At 32.3% G+C, this 19,364-nt stretch overlaps 2 protein-coding genes across 4 annotated transcripts; one reads left to right on the plus strand and one right to left on the minus strand.

Annotated features, from left to right (window-relative positions):
* Positions 1–1,174: 1,174 nt before the first annotated feature.
* Positions 1,175–5,499, minus strand: LOC129911624 (nedd8-activating enzyme E1 regulatory subunit). Of its 2 annotated transcripts, none has more exons than XM_055989478.1 (8): positions 5,347–5,499; positions 5,126–5,290; positions 4,705–5,077; positions 4,505–4,640; positions 2,074–2,204; positions 1,705–2,020; positions 1,362–1,610; positions 1,175–1,299 (listed from the first exon to the last, which is right to left on the minus strand). In XM_055989478.1, the coding sequence occupies exons 1-8, from the start codon at positions 5,412–5,414 to the stop codon at positions 1,187–1,189; spliced, it is 1,551 nt and encodes a 516-aa protein (XP_055845453.1). In that variant the 5' UTR covers positions 5,415–5,499; the 3' UTR covers positions 1,175–1,186. The 2 variants fall into 2 exon arrangements, with proteins under 2 accessions (XP_055845453.1, XP_055845452.1); XM_055989477.1 differs by having other exon boundaries at positions 1,687–2,020; positions 5,347–5,497.
* Positions 5,500–9,911: 4,412 nt separating this feature from the next.
* LOC129910397 (transcription factor 25) lies at positions 9,912–17,474 on the plus strand. 2 transcript variants are annotated; one of them, XM_055987773.1, is made up of 10 exons: positions 9,912–10,014; positions 10,145–10,314; positions 10,700–10,873; positions 14,980–15,158; positions 15,217–15,920; positions 15,971–16,112; positions 16,172–16,342; positions 16,399–16,548; positions 16,611–16,891; positions 16,954–17,474. In XM_055987773.1, exons 2-10 carry the CDS (start codon positions 10,159–10,161, stop codon positions 17,127–17,129), a joined length of 2,133 nt encoding a protein of 710 aa, XP_055843748.1. In that variant the 5' UTR covers positions 9,912–10,014; positions 10,145–10,158; the 3' UTR covers positions 17,130–17,474. The 2 variants fall into 2 exon arrangements, with proteins under 2 accessions (XP_055843748.1, XP_055843749.1); XM_055987774.1 differs by having other exon boundaries at positions 9,992–10,014; positions 10,074–10,314; positions 16,954–17,473.
* The last annotated feature ends 1,890 nt before the right edge of the window (positions 17,475–19,364 follow it).

Here is a 19,364-nt window from a genome sequence, read left to right on the forward strand (position 1 = left end):
TACCGTATACATTTAAGGCTAGACCACACCGGAGGGTATATGCGGTAGCGGTACGGGTACTTGTATGAAAAAAAATTCCAAACTGACACATCAACGTTCAGATGTGGAATTTTTTGTAATACAAGTACCGTTACCCCTACCCGTACCGCTACCGCATACTTTCCGGTGTGGCCTTCATAGTGTTTAATTCAGCCTTTAATTTTCTTTTCGAGCATATAGGCGTATATTTTGACATAAGCCTTAACTACAATGACCTAAAAAGTGAAAAAGTGGGAAATTTACAAAAGTAAAATTTTTTTATTTCTTTGTTTGTTTGTGTCAAAAACTATAAAAATTGTTTTTTAAACCAAAAAATAATGTCGTTTTCGATTGGCTCTCCGGAAGCGTCCGGAATCATTCAGAAGCCTTCTGAAAGTGTTTTATTCGACCGAGATTGACATACAGAACGCTTCTCAGAATAAAAATTCTCTTCTTGATTTATTTGATTATCAACCAATACAGATATAAAATTTCAGAATTGAGTGGAAGCGTTTCAAACTGTTTTATTGGATTTCAGAATTAGTGAATCCTTGAGTAATTCCAATCGAAAACGACATAAGCTTTCGGCATCATTATTTTAATTTTGTGGTCGGAAAAACTGTCAAAAAATGAGTTTGAAAATTTTCACTTTTTGACTTTTTGCAAAAAGTGGCCGTTGTAGTTATACCTTTAGTTTGGAAATGAACCAAGATTTTTTTTCTAATTAAATAGAACACAGTTCTTAAAATAATAATATACAGCATCGTTTTATTTAAATCATTATTTGCACCATTTTAATTTTCTTTTAGAGCATATAGGCGTATATTTTGATTTAGTTTGGAAATGAGCCAAGATTTTTTCTAATTAAATAGAACACAGTTCTTAAAATAATAATATACAGCATCGTTTTATTTAGATCATTATTTGCACCATTTATTTCACTACAAATAAACAAACTTGATTTCAAATTGAAGTACTTTTCTATCTTGTTTTAACTTCCGGTAATCACTTTATTTCAACACTTTAAATACGAACTATATTCTTTCTCTTTCAAAAATAAATTGGGCCCTCGCCTGTCGTCGAGATTTTTCAAAAAGGATCACGTCTTTGCTTTCTATATATTTCTATTCAAGAGGTAAATAAAGAACAAATGAGCTCTATTTTTCATTTACAATTTTATTGTTTCCGTTTCGGAGGTAATTGCGTTATACAAAAACGTATTATCAATTGGTATATATTGTTTGGTTATTAGCTTTATGACTTCTTGAGCTGCGCATCCACCTTAAATCGAAACAAATAAACTTTGCATTTGCAAATAAATTTAAAAAAAAGTTAAATCTTACCAATAAATGCCGATACAGTATGAACTTCTGCACCACCATAACTACAGATTTCATGAATTAAATCATCACTAATCTGACTATGGACACCCCATTCCGCTAGCATTTTGTTTGCAATGCCTTTCAACTTCGAAGTATCATTTTCCACATACAATTCACCAGGAATGTTTCCGAATTCGGTTTGATAGCGTTCATAGGCCAAGAAACCCACATAGTATTCGGCCAAAGTGCCTTGGGTCTCAAAATTATCAACTAAATTAATAAAATAAAGAAAATACCATTCTCAAAATTGAAAGTAATTTGATGATGAGTTTGAAAATTATTTTACCAATATTAACAATCTTACTCGACTTCTCATACTCATCAGCAAGCTTGGTACCTCGAACCACGGCTAAGCCAGCCGATTCACGACAAAATAAACGCACTGTTTTATCGGTAATTGTTTCTGGTGGTAAGCCTAGCTCTTTCAAATAATGCTGGCATTTTCTATAGATGTTATCAGCATCTTGCAATGCTTGCTGACGGAAGATGTTTTGAAGATTTATATAAGATTCTGTATTCGCAGTCATATCAGGGAGAACTCCTGGCAAGGGCAAGTAATTATTGTTTTCGTTCAACACGAACTCTTTAAGAGCTTTGGCCATTATCCAGAATGGAGAACTCTTATAAGAAAAATATTATTGAAGTATTGTTTTTATTATAAGGTGTAACTAACTTGTTTATTAATATTTTCGCATGCATCGTCATCGAGGATTGCTTTAATTGTATGTGACACTAAACCAGCGCCGAATGCGGTGTTTACTGCCTTTATTGCTTCTTCATAGTTTTCTTCATCATTGGACATTCCTGTGATGCAACGTAAATTAAAATAATGTACTTTCTTGTGGAATTTGGTTTTGTTTAAAATGAAAAAAGAGTTGTAGAAAAACACGGCTATAATTCTTTTGGTTCAATGGGGTGATGGTGAGAGTTTAGTAATGTTTTAGAATTGTTTTCAAGAAAACTTAATAGTTAAAGGAGAAAACGTAGCAACGAAGTATTAAATAAAAAAGAAGAGCCAACTGATATGGCAGTTTGATGAAAAGTGCAATGTAAATGGAGAGAAAGCTGAAATGAACCAAGTCACAAAAAGTGAATTGGGAAATATAATGAGTTAAATTAAATACGTAAACATTGAATCGTATGGTGAATCTTTTTCTCGAACAAATGACAATCTGAAACGAAACACTTTTTGACCAAACTAATAACAAGTTTTAATAGAGTTAAGCATTGCGAATATTTTGGCACAAGATTTGGATTTTTTCTTTTAATTGGTCTTTTAAACCTTTGAGATCTCTTAGTAATCTCGTGAAACTTTAATTATATTTAGAAAACTACGTTATTAAGTTCCATTTTTTTCTTCCGATTATGAAGGATCAATAAACTTCATTAAAATTCCTAAATAAAAATTGAATAGAATCTCATATTTTCAAAACAACAAAACAAAACAACAAATTAAGTAAAACTAACTTAATTTGTTGTTTTTTTTTTTTAATTGAAAAATTGCTATCATGTAAAAAAAAGGAAACATTTCTTGCAGGTTCACTAGTTGAAATACTTAAAAAAAGCTCAAATTATTTGGAAATCGAAGTGGTTAATTTATTTTAACATTGTCTAAGAAACCACCCCCTGCTACCACACCAAACTCCAGTCCAGCCATCTGTGAATATTGCTTTTCTAGCTCTTCCTTTTTTCGATTTTTGACTAGAGACGAATTAGGATTAATTGAAAATCATTATCAGAAACTTTGGAAATAGTCAAAATATTAATGGGATTAAAATAAATCGCTTAACGCGTGGCATTTTTATATAGAATCAATCCTCTTAATGCCTTACCCCAATGATTAGTTGAAATATTATCGCCAAAACTTTATCTCTACCTAGTCCAGAAACTTAAATAAAAAAGACTTTTCTAAAGATGCTAAAAGTTGTAAGAAACTCAATGTAAAATTTGTAAAAAAAACAATGGATTTTAAATCTATATAAGCTTACTTATCAAAGGTTTTTCTTTTCTGAAAATCGATTTCTTAAAGATTATCAAGTTTCTAATTACTAATTGATAATTAATTAGAAATTTAACCCAACTAGTTGTTTAGTAAGAAACAGTGCCAAAGCCCTGAGGTTAATAGCGCAGAAGAGAACTTTTGTGTATCAGTTTTAAGAAGTTTTCTTATTTGAAACTTTTGAAAACAGTTCTATGAAATTGCATCTTGAAAGTAAATTCATACAATTTTTTAACTAATCGTTTTTGTTGGAGGAAGTCATCAACAAAATGTCTTAAAAAAACGGTGCCGTGAATTAAGGTAGAGAGAAATGAGGTAGAATAATGGAAATAATGACGAATTCTACATTTTTTTATATTCAACTTTTTTCCACAAATTAAATAAAAAAAATGGTAAAAAATTTCCAAATGAATATAGTTTGAATGATAGTTTCGACTTTATTTCCAGCTATATTTGAAATAAGCACAAGATTTCAAACAAGCAATCATGAAATAATTAACAAAGGAATAGAGTGCATCGTCGAGGCGGGATGCACTGGGAGGCGCGGGGTGCATGGGTGTTTCAGGGGTCTACTTTCAGAGTTTGATAACGGTACACCCATGAAAATTTTGACTAGTCCTTAGAAGAAGAACACAACGTTTCTAAGCAAGATATAGAAAATGCGTGTATACAATTTTTATTTCGTTTTTATCTAATTTAGTTTCGACTTTATTTTTCGAAATTTTCTACATGTTGCCAATTAAATATCTATCTTATTACCATTTTTTTTTTTTTTTTTTTTTCAGATAACTTTTTTGCTTTAATACCATTTTTTGATGTTCGACATAATCACACATTTTTGTGCGTAATTTCTCATTGTTACGGAAATAATGTCGACTATACTTACTATAGACACTATTTCCAATATTAAATGGAAATAAAGTCAAAAGTCTTTTTCGCTAGCTTAACTCACGGCAGCTAAAGAAACGCTAAGGTTTGTAGTTTTTATTATGAATTAGGTTCCAATAAAACAAATTCAAGATATTGAAATACCTCATTCCACTTCAATAAGAATTGAAATGAATCTCTGAATTTACTATAAAATAAAATAAACAAATAAGCTCACCACTTTGAATAAGTTCCTTAAGTGAGTTCTTTTCTTTGTATGTCTTTGGGATACGTCCATCGTTGTTATTCTTCCAATCGCTTAAAAACTTATTTAGCACAATTAACCATGGTACTTTTGGAGTTATCTGGGTCGACTGTAAACAAAAGAACAAAATACATTAAACATTATAATTTATACAAGTCAGAATTTCAGTTTACCTCCAAATGAGCTTTCAAAGTAGGAAATGGATTCTCTAGCCTCAAATCATAAATTCGATCGTCTGGATGAGCTTCAATCACACAATGTTCTTTCACCTGCAATCTAACAGACCCAAAGAATCCCAATGATCGACAATAAACAAATGGAATCTTAGCATCCCAGAGTTTATTCGAAAGACTTAGCAAAGTTTTCTCATTCAAATTAGATGCAATTACAACATCGAAAGTATTGAAAAATTCCGGACGATTATTGAGTATGAATTCGATACTTTCATCGACATAATCACCATTAGCATCGGCATTGAGTTCTTGTAGGAATTGCATGCATTGAGATGCTTTTGATTGCCCTTCGCTAGTTTGTTCTAAAAAGAAACTAAAATCGAGTGGGCAATGATTTTAAGTTCTTAAATTTAATTCTTACTTTGTGCCAATATCTTCTTCAGTTACAACAGATCCATCAACAATGGTAAATCCACCAATTCCTGGTAAAATGAGACTTTTTAAAATTTCACATCCAACTGCATTTGCATTGATCAAGCAGACTGTTGCACTTTCTAAAATAGCCTGACCATTTTCTCCCCAAAGTCTAATGATGAAAGTGTTAATTATTTATAGGAGAAAATTATTTTTGCTATTAATTACCTTATTTGACGATCATATTTTTTACTTTTATCGGATAATTCTGGTGATTTTGGAGCGGGAGACGACATTTTTAGGATTTTACTTTTCTTTCACACAAATATTGTTGATGCGGGACAAAATGACAGAAAGCAGCTGCCATCGAAACCGGCAAAATCTAGTACTTTTGTATTAACCAGGGATGCCATAAAATGTTTTTATTTGTATTCTAGAACACAATTGTTTAAGCTGGAGGTGTAATTTGTGTAGCACTTTTCAGAAATAAAAGACAAATTTTTTTTTATTTCAAAATAATATCAAAATTGATACTTTTACAACCCAGATTTGAACTGATCTAATTAAATTTGAGTTGTAGTGAAAACAAGCTATTAGGTTGTACAACGTGGTTCAGTTGGTTCAAACTTTGATTTGGCTATTTAAACATATATGAACATTGAACCAGTGCTAAACCTCAGCTTAACCACCGATTTAAGAAGATAAAATTACTGAACCATGGATTAAATATTTGTACAACTGCTACTAAGCAAAACTTTGTTAAAAATTTAATCGAGCTAAAATTTATTCAAGACCACTTCGTTTAGCAAAGAGGATTTAGAATAAATCTCGAGATTTATTCTAAATCTACTTAGCTAAATCTCGGATTTAGGGTAGATGGAAACGTAGTATTATACTATGTTTTCACCTACGCTAAATCCGAGATTTAGTTAAAGCCTTAACTACATTGGCTCAAAAAGTGAAAAAGTACAAAAGTGAAAATTTTCAAACGCATTTTTGTATAGTTATTCGGGCTGCAAAATTAAAACAAATGATGCAGAAAGCTTATTTTTTGGTCTAAAAAACAATTTCTATACTCTTTTTTACAAAAAATTGATCTTGCCAGAAAAAAAATATTTTCACTTTTGTACTTTTTCAAAAAGTGGTGTATGTAGTTAAGCCTTAAATCTCGAGATTCACCACTTTTTGAGAAAGTACAAAAGTGAAAATATTTTTTTTCAGGCTAGTGCAATTGTTTTGTGTTGAAAAGAGTATACAAATTGTTTATTAGATCAAAAAATAAGCTTTCTGCATCATTTCTTTTAATTTTTCAGCCCGTAAAACTATACAAAAATGCGTTTGAAAATTTTCACTTTTGTACTTTTTCACTTTTAAAGCCTGGTACGCTGCTCGCGCTAAATTTTAGCTGAGATAAAATTCCCATACAAGTTATCGATAACTTGTATGGGAATTTTATCTCAGCTAAAATTTAGCGCGAGCAGCGTACCAGGCTTCAGAGCCAATGTAGTTAAGGCTTTATTCTAAATCTCGGTTTCAGGGTAGTTGAAAATCTTGGTTTTAGGGTAGGTGAACCCATATCCACCATTTTGCAAAGTAGATTTAGAATAAATCTCGAGATTTATTCTAAATCTACTTAGCTAAATCTCGGATTTAGGTCAGGTGGAAACGTAGTATTAGCATAAATTTCGAGTTTTAAGGTAGCTATAATGACCTAAAAAGTGAAAAAGTGGGAATTTTACAAAAGTAAAAATTTTTTATTTCTTTCTATAGCGCTTTTTGTTTTTGGAAAAAACTACAAAAATTGTTTTTTAAACCAAAAAATAAGCTTTCTGTTTCATTCATTGACCTATTAGATATGGACTGCCAGTAGCAGGTTCAAGCTATAGTGGCGCCCCTTGGTAGGGCAGCGGGAAATAGTATTTTGACATCTAGGTTTTGTGACTTTTGCTTTCAAAAAAAAAAAAAAAAAAAAACAATTCAATTATTTTTAAAGAAATTGTTTGGAATTTTATGCACCCAATGAGGCTCTTGGATCACAACTAGCAAGTGAACCTTTTTAGGTAAGTCAATAAAGAAATTTGTATGTACAACTAATATGAAATTTTGTTAAATTTTCTAGCAGGGGCAATTCAAATTAGGCACAATTGTTCCATCACCACAACAGCAATTTCTTTAACTTCAACTCTCACACTCACATAGTAATGAAGTTTATGGTTCAACTTGGGAACAAGGTGTTCGTGATTATGTTGAATTGAAAAAGGATTCAAAGAAACTTCGTATGAAGCGCTGTGCCGGCAGCATGGTAGTCGATGTTAATAGAACCATGGTAAAATCTTTCTCTATCCAGCCACTAAAAGTTCTCCAAAAGGCAAACTCAGCGTGCTTTCCGAATGCAATCCGATCGCATAACTGAGAGGCTTGGCAAGCAACGGAAACATCAACTTACTTTATGCGGTTCCAACAAAAATTGAAGAAGCAGTAGAGGTTACATTTCCTTTGTTTTTATTTGCAATAAATTTATTTAAATAATAATTTGCTTTGTGTTTGATAAAAATGTAAAATCATCGGAAACAGGTTTGAGAATAATTTCACTCATTGACCTATTATATAATATATATAATAGGTCAATGTTGTAGGTGTATGTGTTTCCTTATTTACCAAAATCTCTCCCCTCAAAATATTGTAGTTTTGTTTCTCCTGAAAAAAATAAACTCTTTGGTAAATGGGAGGAAAAGAGAGCGATGTATGCAATGCACAAAGTTTTGTCTCGTTTGTAATGGCGGCGCGCCATTGATTTGACTTTTCCTGCATTTTATATTTTCTAGTGAAACCTTGATAGCCGCAGCAACATATTCGTTAAGAAAAAAAACATTTCTGTGCTCCATTTGATAGATAAATAGAACAATTTAACTTAAAAAATAAATAAAATCTTCTCAGTGTTATTTGTGAAAACTATTTAAAAAAAAAAACAATCTACCGCACAAATTCTTCGGCACGCCACATAAATTCCACCACCATTTCCACCATCAAAATGCACAGCCTCAGCCTTGTGCATTTAGAAAAAAAATGACACAAAAACAACCACTAATTGATTTGGAAAATAAAGGTATGCTGATTATAAAATTGATAAATTATAAAGTTGTTGATTTTTCTGTCTTTTAGTGGCGATCAATTCCAGATATCATTGACTGAGTTTACAGCAGCTTCAGCCTTGAGCATTTAGAAAAAAAAAGTCAAAACAAGATACAAAAAACTACCACCAAAGTGCAGACTGCAGAGTATTTTTTTTTTTCTTTTTTCTCAACTGGCCAGGCCACAGTGGCGTGCCCAAGGATCTTTTTTTTATGTATTTTGTTTTCAAAAAAAAACTATTTTGTGTTTTTCCAATAAAATATTAAATAATAGTTGTTTAAAAGAATTGTTTGTTTGTTTTGAAGATTTTTTTATTTTCAGATGAAATTAAAATATGGATTTTAGCAGTACGGATATAAACCCATGAAAGTGCTCCAAATAAGTACTTTATAGCCTTTTCACACCAAACCCAAAAACGCGGTTTATGGCAAAAAGTTTTCAAAAACCTGAAAAGCGTTCACACCACAAGTTTACAGGTTTTTGTTTGACGTTTATAATGTTTTGACATCCAAATGTCAAGTTTTCAGTGGGATTTATTTATTTTTGTTGTTACAATCAGCTTGAGCTCACCAAATTGATCAAATAAAATAAACTCTGACAATTTAAATACAATTTTATTTATTTGGTCGTTAAATTATGTAGTTTCATTTTAATATAGAGAGAATAATAAATTGGCCGCCTCTCAAATTCTTTAGACAAAGTTCCAACAGGAACTCCTCATCTTTGGTCCCCCACATCATTTTATTTTTTTGTTTTTTTTTTGTGCTATGCCATTTTCTGTAATTAATAAAAGAAATAAAAAAACGAATTTGATTTATATTATCAAAAAAAATTAACAAACCGCATTTGTAAAACTACTAGTTATCTTTGCCTGTCAGTTCTTTTTTTTTGTCTGCTGTCAGTTCTTTTTTTTTTGTGTGCTGAATTGTTGCTGAATTTCTCAAAAGGTTTGTTTGGTTATTTCGTTTGGAGTTGAATGTTTTCATTTTCAGGTTTTTGACGAGTTTAATCAAAAACTTGTGTTTTACGAAAACTTGTGGTTTATGAAAAATGTATGGAAAAACTTGTGTTTTTGATATAGGTTTTTGGGGTTTTTCGCAAAAACCGCGTTTTTGGCTTGGTGTGAAAAGGCTATTAAAAGTACAAGTTTCAGTGCTTTTTCTGTAGGTAAAAAAGTACTGCAAAATGTACATCAGAACCACTTCCAGAAGTGCTTCGCTGATGCACTTTTGAAGTACATTTGTCTGTACTATTAATGGAGGGGAAATTTATTTCATCTTGCATGCAAGAAAGAGATAGCTGCTTCACGTATTCTTATATACAGAAAGTATATAACTGAGTTTTTTCCCGGGCTCCTATCTTTTTTCAGTGGAAAAGAAGTACTTCTTTTACGTACATATTTCACCGGTTTTTTCTGTAGTTCTGCGTTTGCTGGGCAGTTGTTGTAGTTGATGTTGCTGTTTTAGATGCTGTTGTTGATGCATCGTGGCACTAGACTTATGGATATAAATGGGGGCGTCTGTCCAGGTTGCAAATCATCATCCCTATAATATTTTTTTTACTCTTTCATCTATAATTTGTTATTTTGCTTAATAAACGACCATAGATTTTCGAAAAAAAATAATACATAAAATAAATATCTTGTGTTTCAACCCTAACTTCAAGCTGTCATCCATCCATCAAACTACTACATTTCTCATCCCATCTAGCACTCTTGTAAAAATAATTGAGAGAGGTGTCCATTTTGACAGCAGCAAAAGAAAGGTGCAAAGAATTTTCATAAAATTTTTCTTTTCCAAATTTATTATCGATTTTGCTTTCAGCTTTATTAAAAATAAATATTTTAAAATTCCATAAAAAGTGACTCTATTAATAAACAATCATAATTTATCAGTTAATAACTTAGCTATGTCATCAAGAGTACTCAAGAAGTTACAAGGCGACAATGAACTGGAACTACAACCCGATGACGGGATTGAAGATCAAGGCTCCGATGATACGGATGAAATTGATTTGGCAACATACGACAAGCGCAGACAATTAAATAGAAATCCTTTTGATTTGGTAAGTTAAACAATTTATAGTATTTTCAAATAAAAAAACAAAGAAATTGTAAGAAACAATCTGGTCTCGAATTTTATCATCGTTTTCATTTGCAAAAAAACCTCCGCATATGGAAGGAAAAAAAAGTGTACACAAACTTTTAAATACGACTCAACCTAGTTTGGGGCAAATTGTCGTTTAATTCGCATGCTCCAGATGCTCCTCCAATTCCTCACAAAAATAAACAAGAATTAAAAAAGAAACAAATGCCCATCAAAAAATTTCTAATTTATTCCGCAAAAAATGCCAACATTTCAATTCTTATGTTTTTTTTATGATTACAATGATGATTATTAAGTTTGTTGTTGTTTTTTTTGTTTTGTTTTTTATTTTATCACAAAATCAGCTGAATCAACAAAGCCCCTCAGAGAGTGAAGTCAAGGAGGATGACAACGAGACGGAGCATGCATCAACAGCAGCTAATCTCCCCTCGGGACCAATTTCCAAGAAGAAAAAGAAGAAGAGGAAGAAGAAAAGCGCTAAACATCATGGCAATCACATTAGTAGTGAGGATAACGATGTAAGTTTCCTGCTTGTTAAGCTTTTTTCTTTGTTCTTGTTGTTTTTTTTCAGGAAGGAAATAAATGATTCCTTTTTAAATAGTATGTGGGTACAATTGTACATCTATGTATATCGAGAGATGTGCACAGTTTCCGTCTGGGTAGGAAACTAAGTAGTTCAGTGACCCAGTTGTGGGTAAATAATAGTCAACTGTATATAAATAGGTTGCCTCTACACATTTATCCATAGAAACGTGTTGATGAATGGCCAAAAGAACTAGGTCAAATGCACCTGCATTTTTTTTTAGTTTCTATTCAATTTGTTTTAAAATTGTAGAATGCCTAGATTTATTGGTGTGTGCCCACGCACACTTTCAAGAGTTTTGTAAGAGCGCTTAAGAATGAATGAGAAATAGATTTATTTCTAACTAAAGCGGAACAACCCGTAATTTCCCATACAAATTTTCAATTTGCAATGAGATAATTTCCACCTCATTTGCATGAAATGAATAAAAAGACGCACCTTGGTGGAACATTTATCAGTCGAAACTAACATTCAATGAAAGAAAACTCTTCAATGAGGCCAAAAGAATCCATAGAGCTGGCTAATTACACCAAGGAAATAAAAATCGTCAACAGGAAAAGCTTTAGGACCTTCTGTGACACTTTAAATCACCACAAGTGGAGTCATCATTCCTACACTGCTACAAAGAGATAAATAAGAATAAATAAGAATAAATAAATTAACATCATTAGAAGTAGTACCTATAGCTTTTGGGTACATACCAAGTCTTGGGAAAAGACTTCCCAAAATAAGAAAGAAAGATACAACTCATACATGTGTGGATTAGAATCAAAACCCATTTTATCCACTTTCAGAGATTTCGAGTAAATCGAGAAAAACAAAATTAGAAAATCAAAAAATGTTGGATTTTGTTATTTTCTACATATTTTGTGGTCTGATATCTTAGCCATAAAATACAATTTGGGATTCAAATTTGGCCCACGTATGCATTTGAATAAAAACAAAACCTCATACCTAAGTCATTTTTTTTGAAAAGTGGATATAATGGGTTTTGATTCTGATCCACACACATATTCATTAAGGCCAATAAGATCAACATCATTTTTAGTAAAGACATTGAAAAAATTAATTGACAACTTCATAATATCAAACGTACTTATGAAAATGTCTATGAATAAAAGCCAGAATGCCTATAGGGTGAGAAAGTCAACTAAAACCTCTCTATTCGAAAAAACAAAGATTTTATAAAAATCATTAGATGCTAAAGAAACTGCACTATGCGCCTCTTATGAATAAATATCTAAGTGCGTTTTCTTTACCATAGTAAAGTGGATTGAGAAAAAGTGAAACAATAGAACACCAGAGGCGATAGTGCCCTTAAGACTAGTACATACTTGTGAAGCAAGTCGTGAAGTGAATTCATACAATTTTTTTTTGTTTTCAATTTTCAAATTAATTTGTTCGAAAAATATATAGGTAAGTAGAGTAGAGGATATTTTGCACGTGAACTACTTGACGTCGTGAAGCAAAACTCTCCAACTTTTTTTTTCACCACGAAATTTCACAGGAACGTTCACGGGTGACCAAAAAAAAAAAAATTTATGGATTCACTTCACGACTTGCTTCACCAAGTATGTACTAGGCTTTACTGTATTGTCTTCAGGGAAAGGAAGTAGCAGACTCCTTAGCAAACTCAGAAGCCATGGTATTTTTTATGGATCCCGAACCATATTTTTCAATTTCAATAGTGATTTACTTTTAAACGATTCTCCGGGACATCAGACATGTCAGCTTCACTAGTAGATCACTTTCGCGTGCTAATGAAAAACTCGATCACTTTCAAAAATTAATCTCTGTTCTTTATGATCAAAATGTTCCTATAAAAAGAGTTTTTATAAGTAATAAAGACAGCCCTTGGTATACATCCGATGTTTTAAGAGCGATCAAAAATCGAAACTATTGCTACAGCAAATGGAAACACTGTCCTAGTGGAAGAAGTTGGTCGGCTTATAAAGTAGCACGAAATAATGCTACAAAAGTGCTTCATAATGCAAAGAAAAACTACTTTACCTCGAAACTAAACACTTCGTGAAATTGGAATTGGAAACAAAACCAAAGATGATTCCGAATTGGATCCGAACGAATTAAATGAATACTTTCTATCTGATACAGCTCAAACACCTAGCATAGATACAAATATGATAACTCAAATAGACACTAGACCAAAATTCACTTTTGAGGTGCTATCTTGTTTTGAGGTTATGAAAAGCCTTGCAACTATTAAATCAAACTCTGTTGGTGAAGATGAAATATCTTTGCGATTTGTTAAAATTAACACACATAATAAATTTTTGTGTCACGGCATCAGTGTTTCCCAACAAATGGAAGTTAGCAAAGGTTATACCCGTCCCAAAAAAAAACAAATCCACATCTGCATAGTGACTAAAGTAAAGGTATATTAGCTAGGCAAATAAAATAAAATGCACGACTGGGGTCGCACGTACTTGCTCTTGCAGTTTAAAACACTTTTATGTTAGTTTACTTGTAGATTTTAAGAGCTGCCTCTATATAAAATTAAAGAAATTTTGTTGATGTTGGGGAAGAGCCGACATTTAGGGCAAAATTTTGTTAAATGAAAAAAAAAGTTTTTTTATTTGACTTTTTGAAAAAAATAAAAATGCAGTTTTATTGCAATTGCTTTGAATATTAAGTTTGCAAAGTTTAATCAAAATCGTTAGAGCCGTTTTCGAGTTATTTGGTTCGAATTGAAAAATTTGTATGGGAGGTACACTTTCTAAACGAGATATAAAAAAACAAAAAAAAAACCAACTTTCAGAATTCCATAAAAATCATCTGTACCAAATTTGAAGAAAATCCATCCACCCGTTTAGGCTATGGAAATGTGTACAGATGGACGCACAACCGCACAGACGCACAGACGCACGGGCGGAATTGCGGGACCCACTTTTTTGGAATTTTCCTTAATCGTAATGTTGGTTTTGATTAAAACCTCAAATTTTTTTTCGACACGAAACCAATACTTGCCCTATAGAGCAAGTAAAAACTATGTTGAAACGAATGATCTTCTTTTTTCCAAACAATCAGGGTTTCGATCAAAACACAGTTGCTCAACTGCGATGGTAAACGTTCTCGAGGAAATTCGGCAAGATTATGACAAAGGTCATTTGTCCTTACTTTGTTTGCTTGATTTTTCGAAAGCGTTCGATAAAGTCGACCACAATGTTCTTTGTGCGAAACTTAAGAATTTTTTAAATTTTGATCATAACGGGGTTCCTCACAGGCCACTTCAACAATCCTGGCCTGGTAAACAGTGCTTCCTTTGAAAAATAAATGAATAAGGTGCACAGGTACAAAAGTGCCGATGCAGCTATTCAATATGCAAACAGTAAATATGTATGTACCTACCGTTACTGTCAAGATCGTTAGTATTTGAAAAGTAGCTCAGAAATTCGAGTTTAATTAAGCTTTTAAGAGTATGTATATTAGAGTGGGACAAACAAAATCGAAATTTTTTTTGATTTTGTACTCCGAAAAATCGATTGCTACACACCTCTAGAAAATGCATTGTATATATGTATATATATATCTACTGCATTGTAAAGATTAGTAATCTTGGCTTAAGCCGAAAGTCTCAATAAAAAAATTAGGATATAAAATAAGAATACAAAATAATGATAAAGAAAAAAGGTTAAGGGTGGTAAATTAAAACTGAGTGCAGCACTTTCGGTAAGATTAAACAGATCAACCCTGTCAAGATTTAAAAGCCTTTATCGTTGATTATTGAGTGCCCCCACGTTTGAAACTCATTAAATTCTGATCTTGATATCATTGTAAGTGTAAACCAAGTAAATTAAAATTCTGCTGAATATTTCATTTTCTACAAGGATGTAGGAGATTTTTTACCCTTTCCTTATCTGACCTCAATTTATAATTCCTACTTCCGCTTAAAACTAAAGTATAGTTTGGTAAGGTACTATAAATATTTCATTCTCCTGCATAATAATTTAGAAAAAAAAATCAAAATCAATGTACTTCGATGTCTCCCACATAAATTTAAAACTTCTCTTTTTTGTGTTCCAGTTGACGGACAAATATCTAAGCGATATTGATTCATTGATTGGGAAAGTATGTGAAACTGGCAACACTGCAACGGCAACTCGGGTGGACTTGGACAAAACCCTACTCTCCGTTGAATTGAAGAACTTGCATCCGCTTAATGAAATGCGACGCACATTCGGCAAACGTGTTGTAAAGCTTGAGTAAGCATAACTCAATAAAAAAATTATTTTAAGATCCTCATGATCAATTTCTTTTTAGAAATAAGCGAGGACGTCAAAAGTTGACTCTGAAATCAACCTATTTGGTTACCGCCAAAGAAAGTTGGCCTCCACTCACCAAGAACATAATCACAATGAAACCATGTGCCCCACCAGAAAACACCGAGGCATCGGGTGACAAAACTCAATGGTTTGCCTTTGAGCACAGTCAATTCTATCAGGGTGTGCAGAATATGTTTTTGGCAGCTCTTGACACAACAGATTCAGATCAACTTGTGAACTTATTCACACGTTGTCCCTACCACGTGGACACTTTAATTCAATTGAGTGAAATGTGTAAAATCACCGACGACACTGCAATGGCATCGGATCTTATTCAGCGTGCTGTTCTCGTGTTGGAAACTTCACTTCATCCCAGTTTCAGTCTTGTGTCAGGCAATTCTCGATTGGATTACAAAAGACAAGAAAATCGAGGATTTTTCATAGTCCTCTTCAAACAGGCGCAATATGTTGAGGCAAGATCATGCTGTCGTACCGCATTTGAACTTTCCAAACTGATATTGAGCTTGAATCCAGATGTCGATCCACTTGCAATGGTTCTCATTATCGACTATTACGCACTGCGAAGCAAGCAATATGCATGGTTGGTAAAGTTCTATGAAGATTGGGACGCAAAGAGAAATCTATCACAGTTACCCAATATGGCATATTCATATGCCTTGGCTTTGTTTTACTTACTTGGAGGTGGGCAGTCGATTATCATAAAGTCGATAACTTATCTTGTTTGTTTTCAGACTGTGAGAAAGCAGACAAGGCTCTACAGTATGCATTGCTCATGTTTCCCGGTGTACTTAGGCCACTTTTGGATGAACTCTCAGTGCAAACAGATTCTCGTGTGATTGCAGCTACATTTTTTAATTCTGGCATATCCGGAAGGTAATTTGTGTCAATACCGATTAATGAATATAATTTTATCTGTTTCTCTTTTTGAATAGTCAATCACCAGCCTTGCATCAATTGGTGTGCCTGTATGTTTGCAGAGCCAAAGTGGTTTGGAGGGATACGAATGTATTGCTTTGGCTTGAACGAAACGTTAATACGGTGTTGGATAGAGTTGAAAAAGATGACGAAGTTGTCAATGATTACAATTCTAAGCGATCACAAAGGTAAGTCGAAGTAAGATGAAAACGGAATGGCTTTTAGTTATTTGTAATTTTTCCAGATACGTTTCACCACCCAGAGTAATTCTTCGACACGTTATTCTTTCTGATTATGGAAAGAAGGTTCCACTGGCACAATTTGTAGCAGGCGAAAAAGAAATAAATCTGTATGACCCATTGCCGCCCTTGGAGTCTATCAACTTTTATGAAAGGTTTTTTGTTTGAAAAATATCTTCAGTTAGTGATTTCTTATTACAGACTTTTTATCTTTTAGGAAATCATCCAGTAGCAGTCCCACAACAGATAACAATCGTTCAATTTCCATGTTTTTCCAATCGATTTTGCCCACCTTCAATGTACGAGCCGCACAAAATGCTGCGGGAGCTGGTGGAGCTGCTGTCGCCGCTGGTGTAGGAGGCATAGTTGGCGGTGGAATAGGATTACCAGTTGCCGCCGCCGCATTACCCGCACCCGATGCAGCTGTTGACGATGAAGTTGCACAAGTTGACAGGCATTTAGAGGAATTAAACATGAACTTGGAAAATGCCGCTGCAGGTAAGCAGAAACTTCATAAAATGTGAAACTATTCGATATTAAGCTTTAATTACTTTATTTAGAAGGTGCAGCAGAAGTAAACGCCTCTTATCGTGAACTCACAAGATCATTGACATCTGTTGTTGATGCAATGAGAGATTACCTATCCAGTTTCCACATCACCGAAACCCAATCGCAAAATGCTGATGTTGAGGAAAATGGTAGTTCTGAGGAGGACACAAGTGATTATTTCGATTAGAATCAGCATTAAGATAAGATATTTTTTATTAAAACTTTTTCTTTTTTATTTTCAAACATTTTTATTTTGGGCTAAAGATAAAGAATAATATGTATTTCTTTTTTTTTTATTTTGTTATTGATTTACAAAAGGAACTTTAAAAGAACAAGTTAAAATCAAAATGTAAGCATAAAATTTTATTGAAAAAGAAAAATGTATTAAATAAGATATATAATATCATGTTTTAAAAAATATCAATCTTATTATGTGTATCAAATTTTGAAAGTATATAAAAAAAAAATATTTTATTATGTATTCACTATTCACACAAATTTCAAAAGAAAAACAAACAAATTACAAAAGTACGAACATTATTAACGTTTATTCAGAATATTAAAATAATCGCTTTTAAATGCTCTTGAATCTATACAAAATGTTTTATTTAAACGAAAAGTAGTTTTTTTTAATGATATTTACAATGTTTTAATGGAACTGGTAAAACTTCTCTTGCAAAATCGAAAATATGTGAAAAAAATAAATAGTGGAAAAAATGTCATAAATAGTGAAATTTTCTTAGGAACTGTAATGCTCTGACGACGAATCCGACTAATGAATTTTTTCCCTTTCCATAAGTCAATACAATAATCTTAAATTTCAAAAGGGATTACAAGTCGTAAATATGAATCTGTTCCTGAGGCTTCCAGACAGATTAGTAGTAGAATCCAAAAATAACGTGAAATAACTTTGGGTTTTTTATCTAGGATAAAAATGCAACGTCAACAAAGCGTTACCAGATAGTCATTCTTAATCACAGAAATCTTTTTTTCCGACAAAAAAAAAACTAAATACCCTACACATACCAGGTTGCATCAACATACATTTTTCCATCGTGATAAAAAATCAGATCCCTTACTTAAAATCGGTTAACAAAAAACAATAAAGGGACTTTGAGGACATATTCAGCCTTATCAGGAGTTTCACACATCATTTGAGTATTTGACAGCTAAAAATTTCACTAAATTTTTGGAGGCTAAGAAGATGAAAATAACGTTAAAATGTAAGTTTTTCGACGAAATTGTTTATTGTTAACATAAATTAAATAATTTTTGTGTCGAGGGTGAGGTTGCCTTCTCTTCGTGTGGACGGCAACAGCCTAGGACCAAAATTCGGGGGAACAAAACTATTACGAGTGAACGATTATTCGGGTGAAACTCCTGATTGTATAGAGGAAGATATTCTGCGTCGACAACAATCATAAAAAATCATGCATTAAATTTGTCTACTCTCCTTCTTTCCTAAAGACTAAAAAGTTTAATTTTTCTAATTCAAACTTTAAACTTGTTTTTCCCGTACGAGGTCTTTGTCATTAAAACCACTCCAATTCCGGGTACAATATTTTTTTAAGAAATTATTGTAAAGATAAGGAAAAGCTTCTATAATAAGAACATTATGTACATTAGACTGGGCCAAAAAAATAAAATATTTTTTTTTTTGAAAGTTACTTCGAAAATCTTGTTCAGGATGATGAAAAAAAAATTTGGTGAAAATTTGAGCCGTTAAAAAAAATTTTAAGAGGTCTATCATCGGTGTTTTTTATTTTTATACATGATATGATGTTTTACAACAGAACTGCTAGACGATCAAAGTAAAAAAAATTTCTGTTCATTTTTTCTTATATAGAATTAAATTTCCTACAAAAAAGATTTAAATGAAAATTTTCGTCAGACGAGCCGTATTCGAGTAATTAAGCTTTTTAAATCGAAGTGTTTTTTCAATTTGCCTGTTTCACTTTGGAATTTTGTGATGAGCAAATAAGTGAATAGAAAAATAAAACCTCGACAGATTCTTATAGGAAATTTAATTCTCTACAAAAAAGGTCTCTTAGTAATTTTCCCTAAATTGAGTTTTGAAGAAGTTATTGACGATTTAAATCGAGAAAAAAATTAAAAAATCAATTTTCAATTTCAAAATTTTCTAATTCACTGAAAATTCAATATTTTCAAATTAGCAAGATGTTTTCTTGTAGGGAATTAAACGTTCTATAAAAAGTTCCTTGGCAGCAAATTAATTGCTTTAACCGTTTAGAAGATAATCGTATTCAAATCGCAAATGCATACTTGTCATAAGAAAATTATTGAAATCAGTGGGCATTGGTTTTGATACGAATATCTTCTTAACGGTTAAAGCAATTAATTTGCTGCCAAGGAACTTTTTATAGAACGTTTAATTCCCTACAAGAAAACATCTTGCTAATTT

This window comes from Episyrphus balteatus, chromosome 2, assembly GCF_945859705.1.
Source record: "Episyrphus balteatus chromosome 2, idEpiBalt1.1, whole genome shotgun sequence".
NCBI classification, from domain to species: Eukaryota; Metazoa; Arthropoda; class Insecta; order Diptera; family Syrphidae; genus Episyrphus; species Episyrphus balteatus.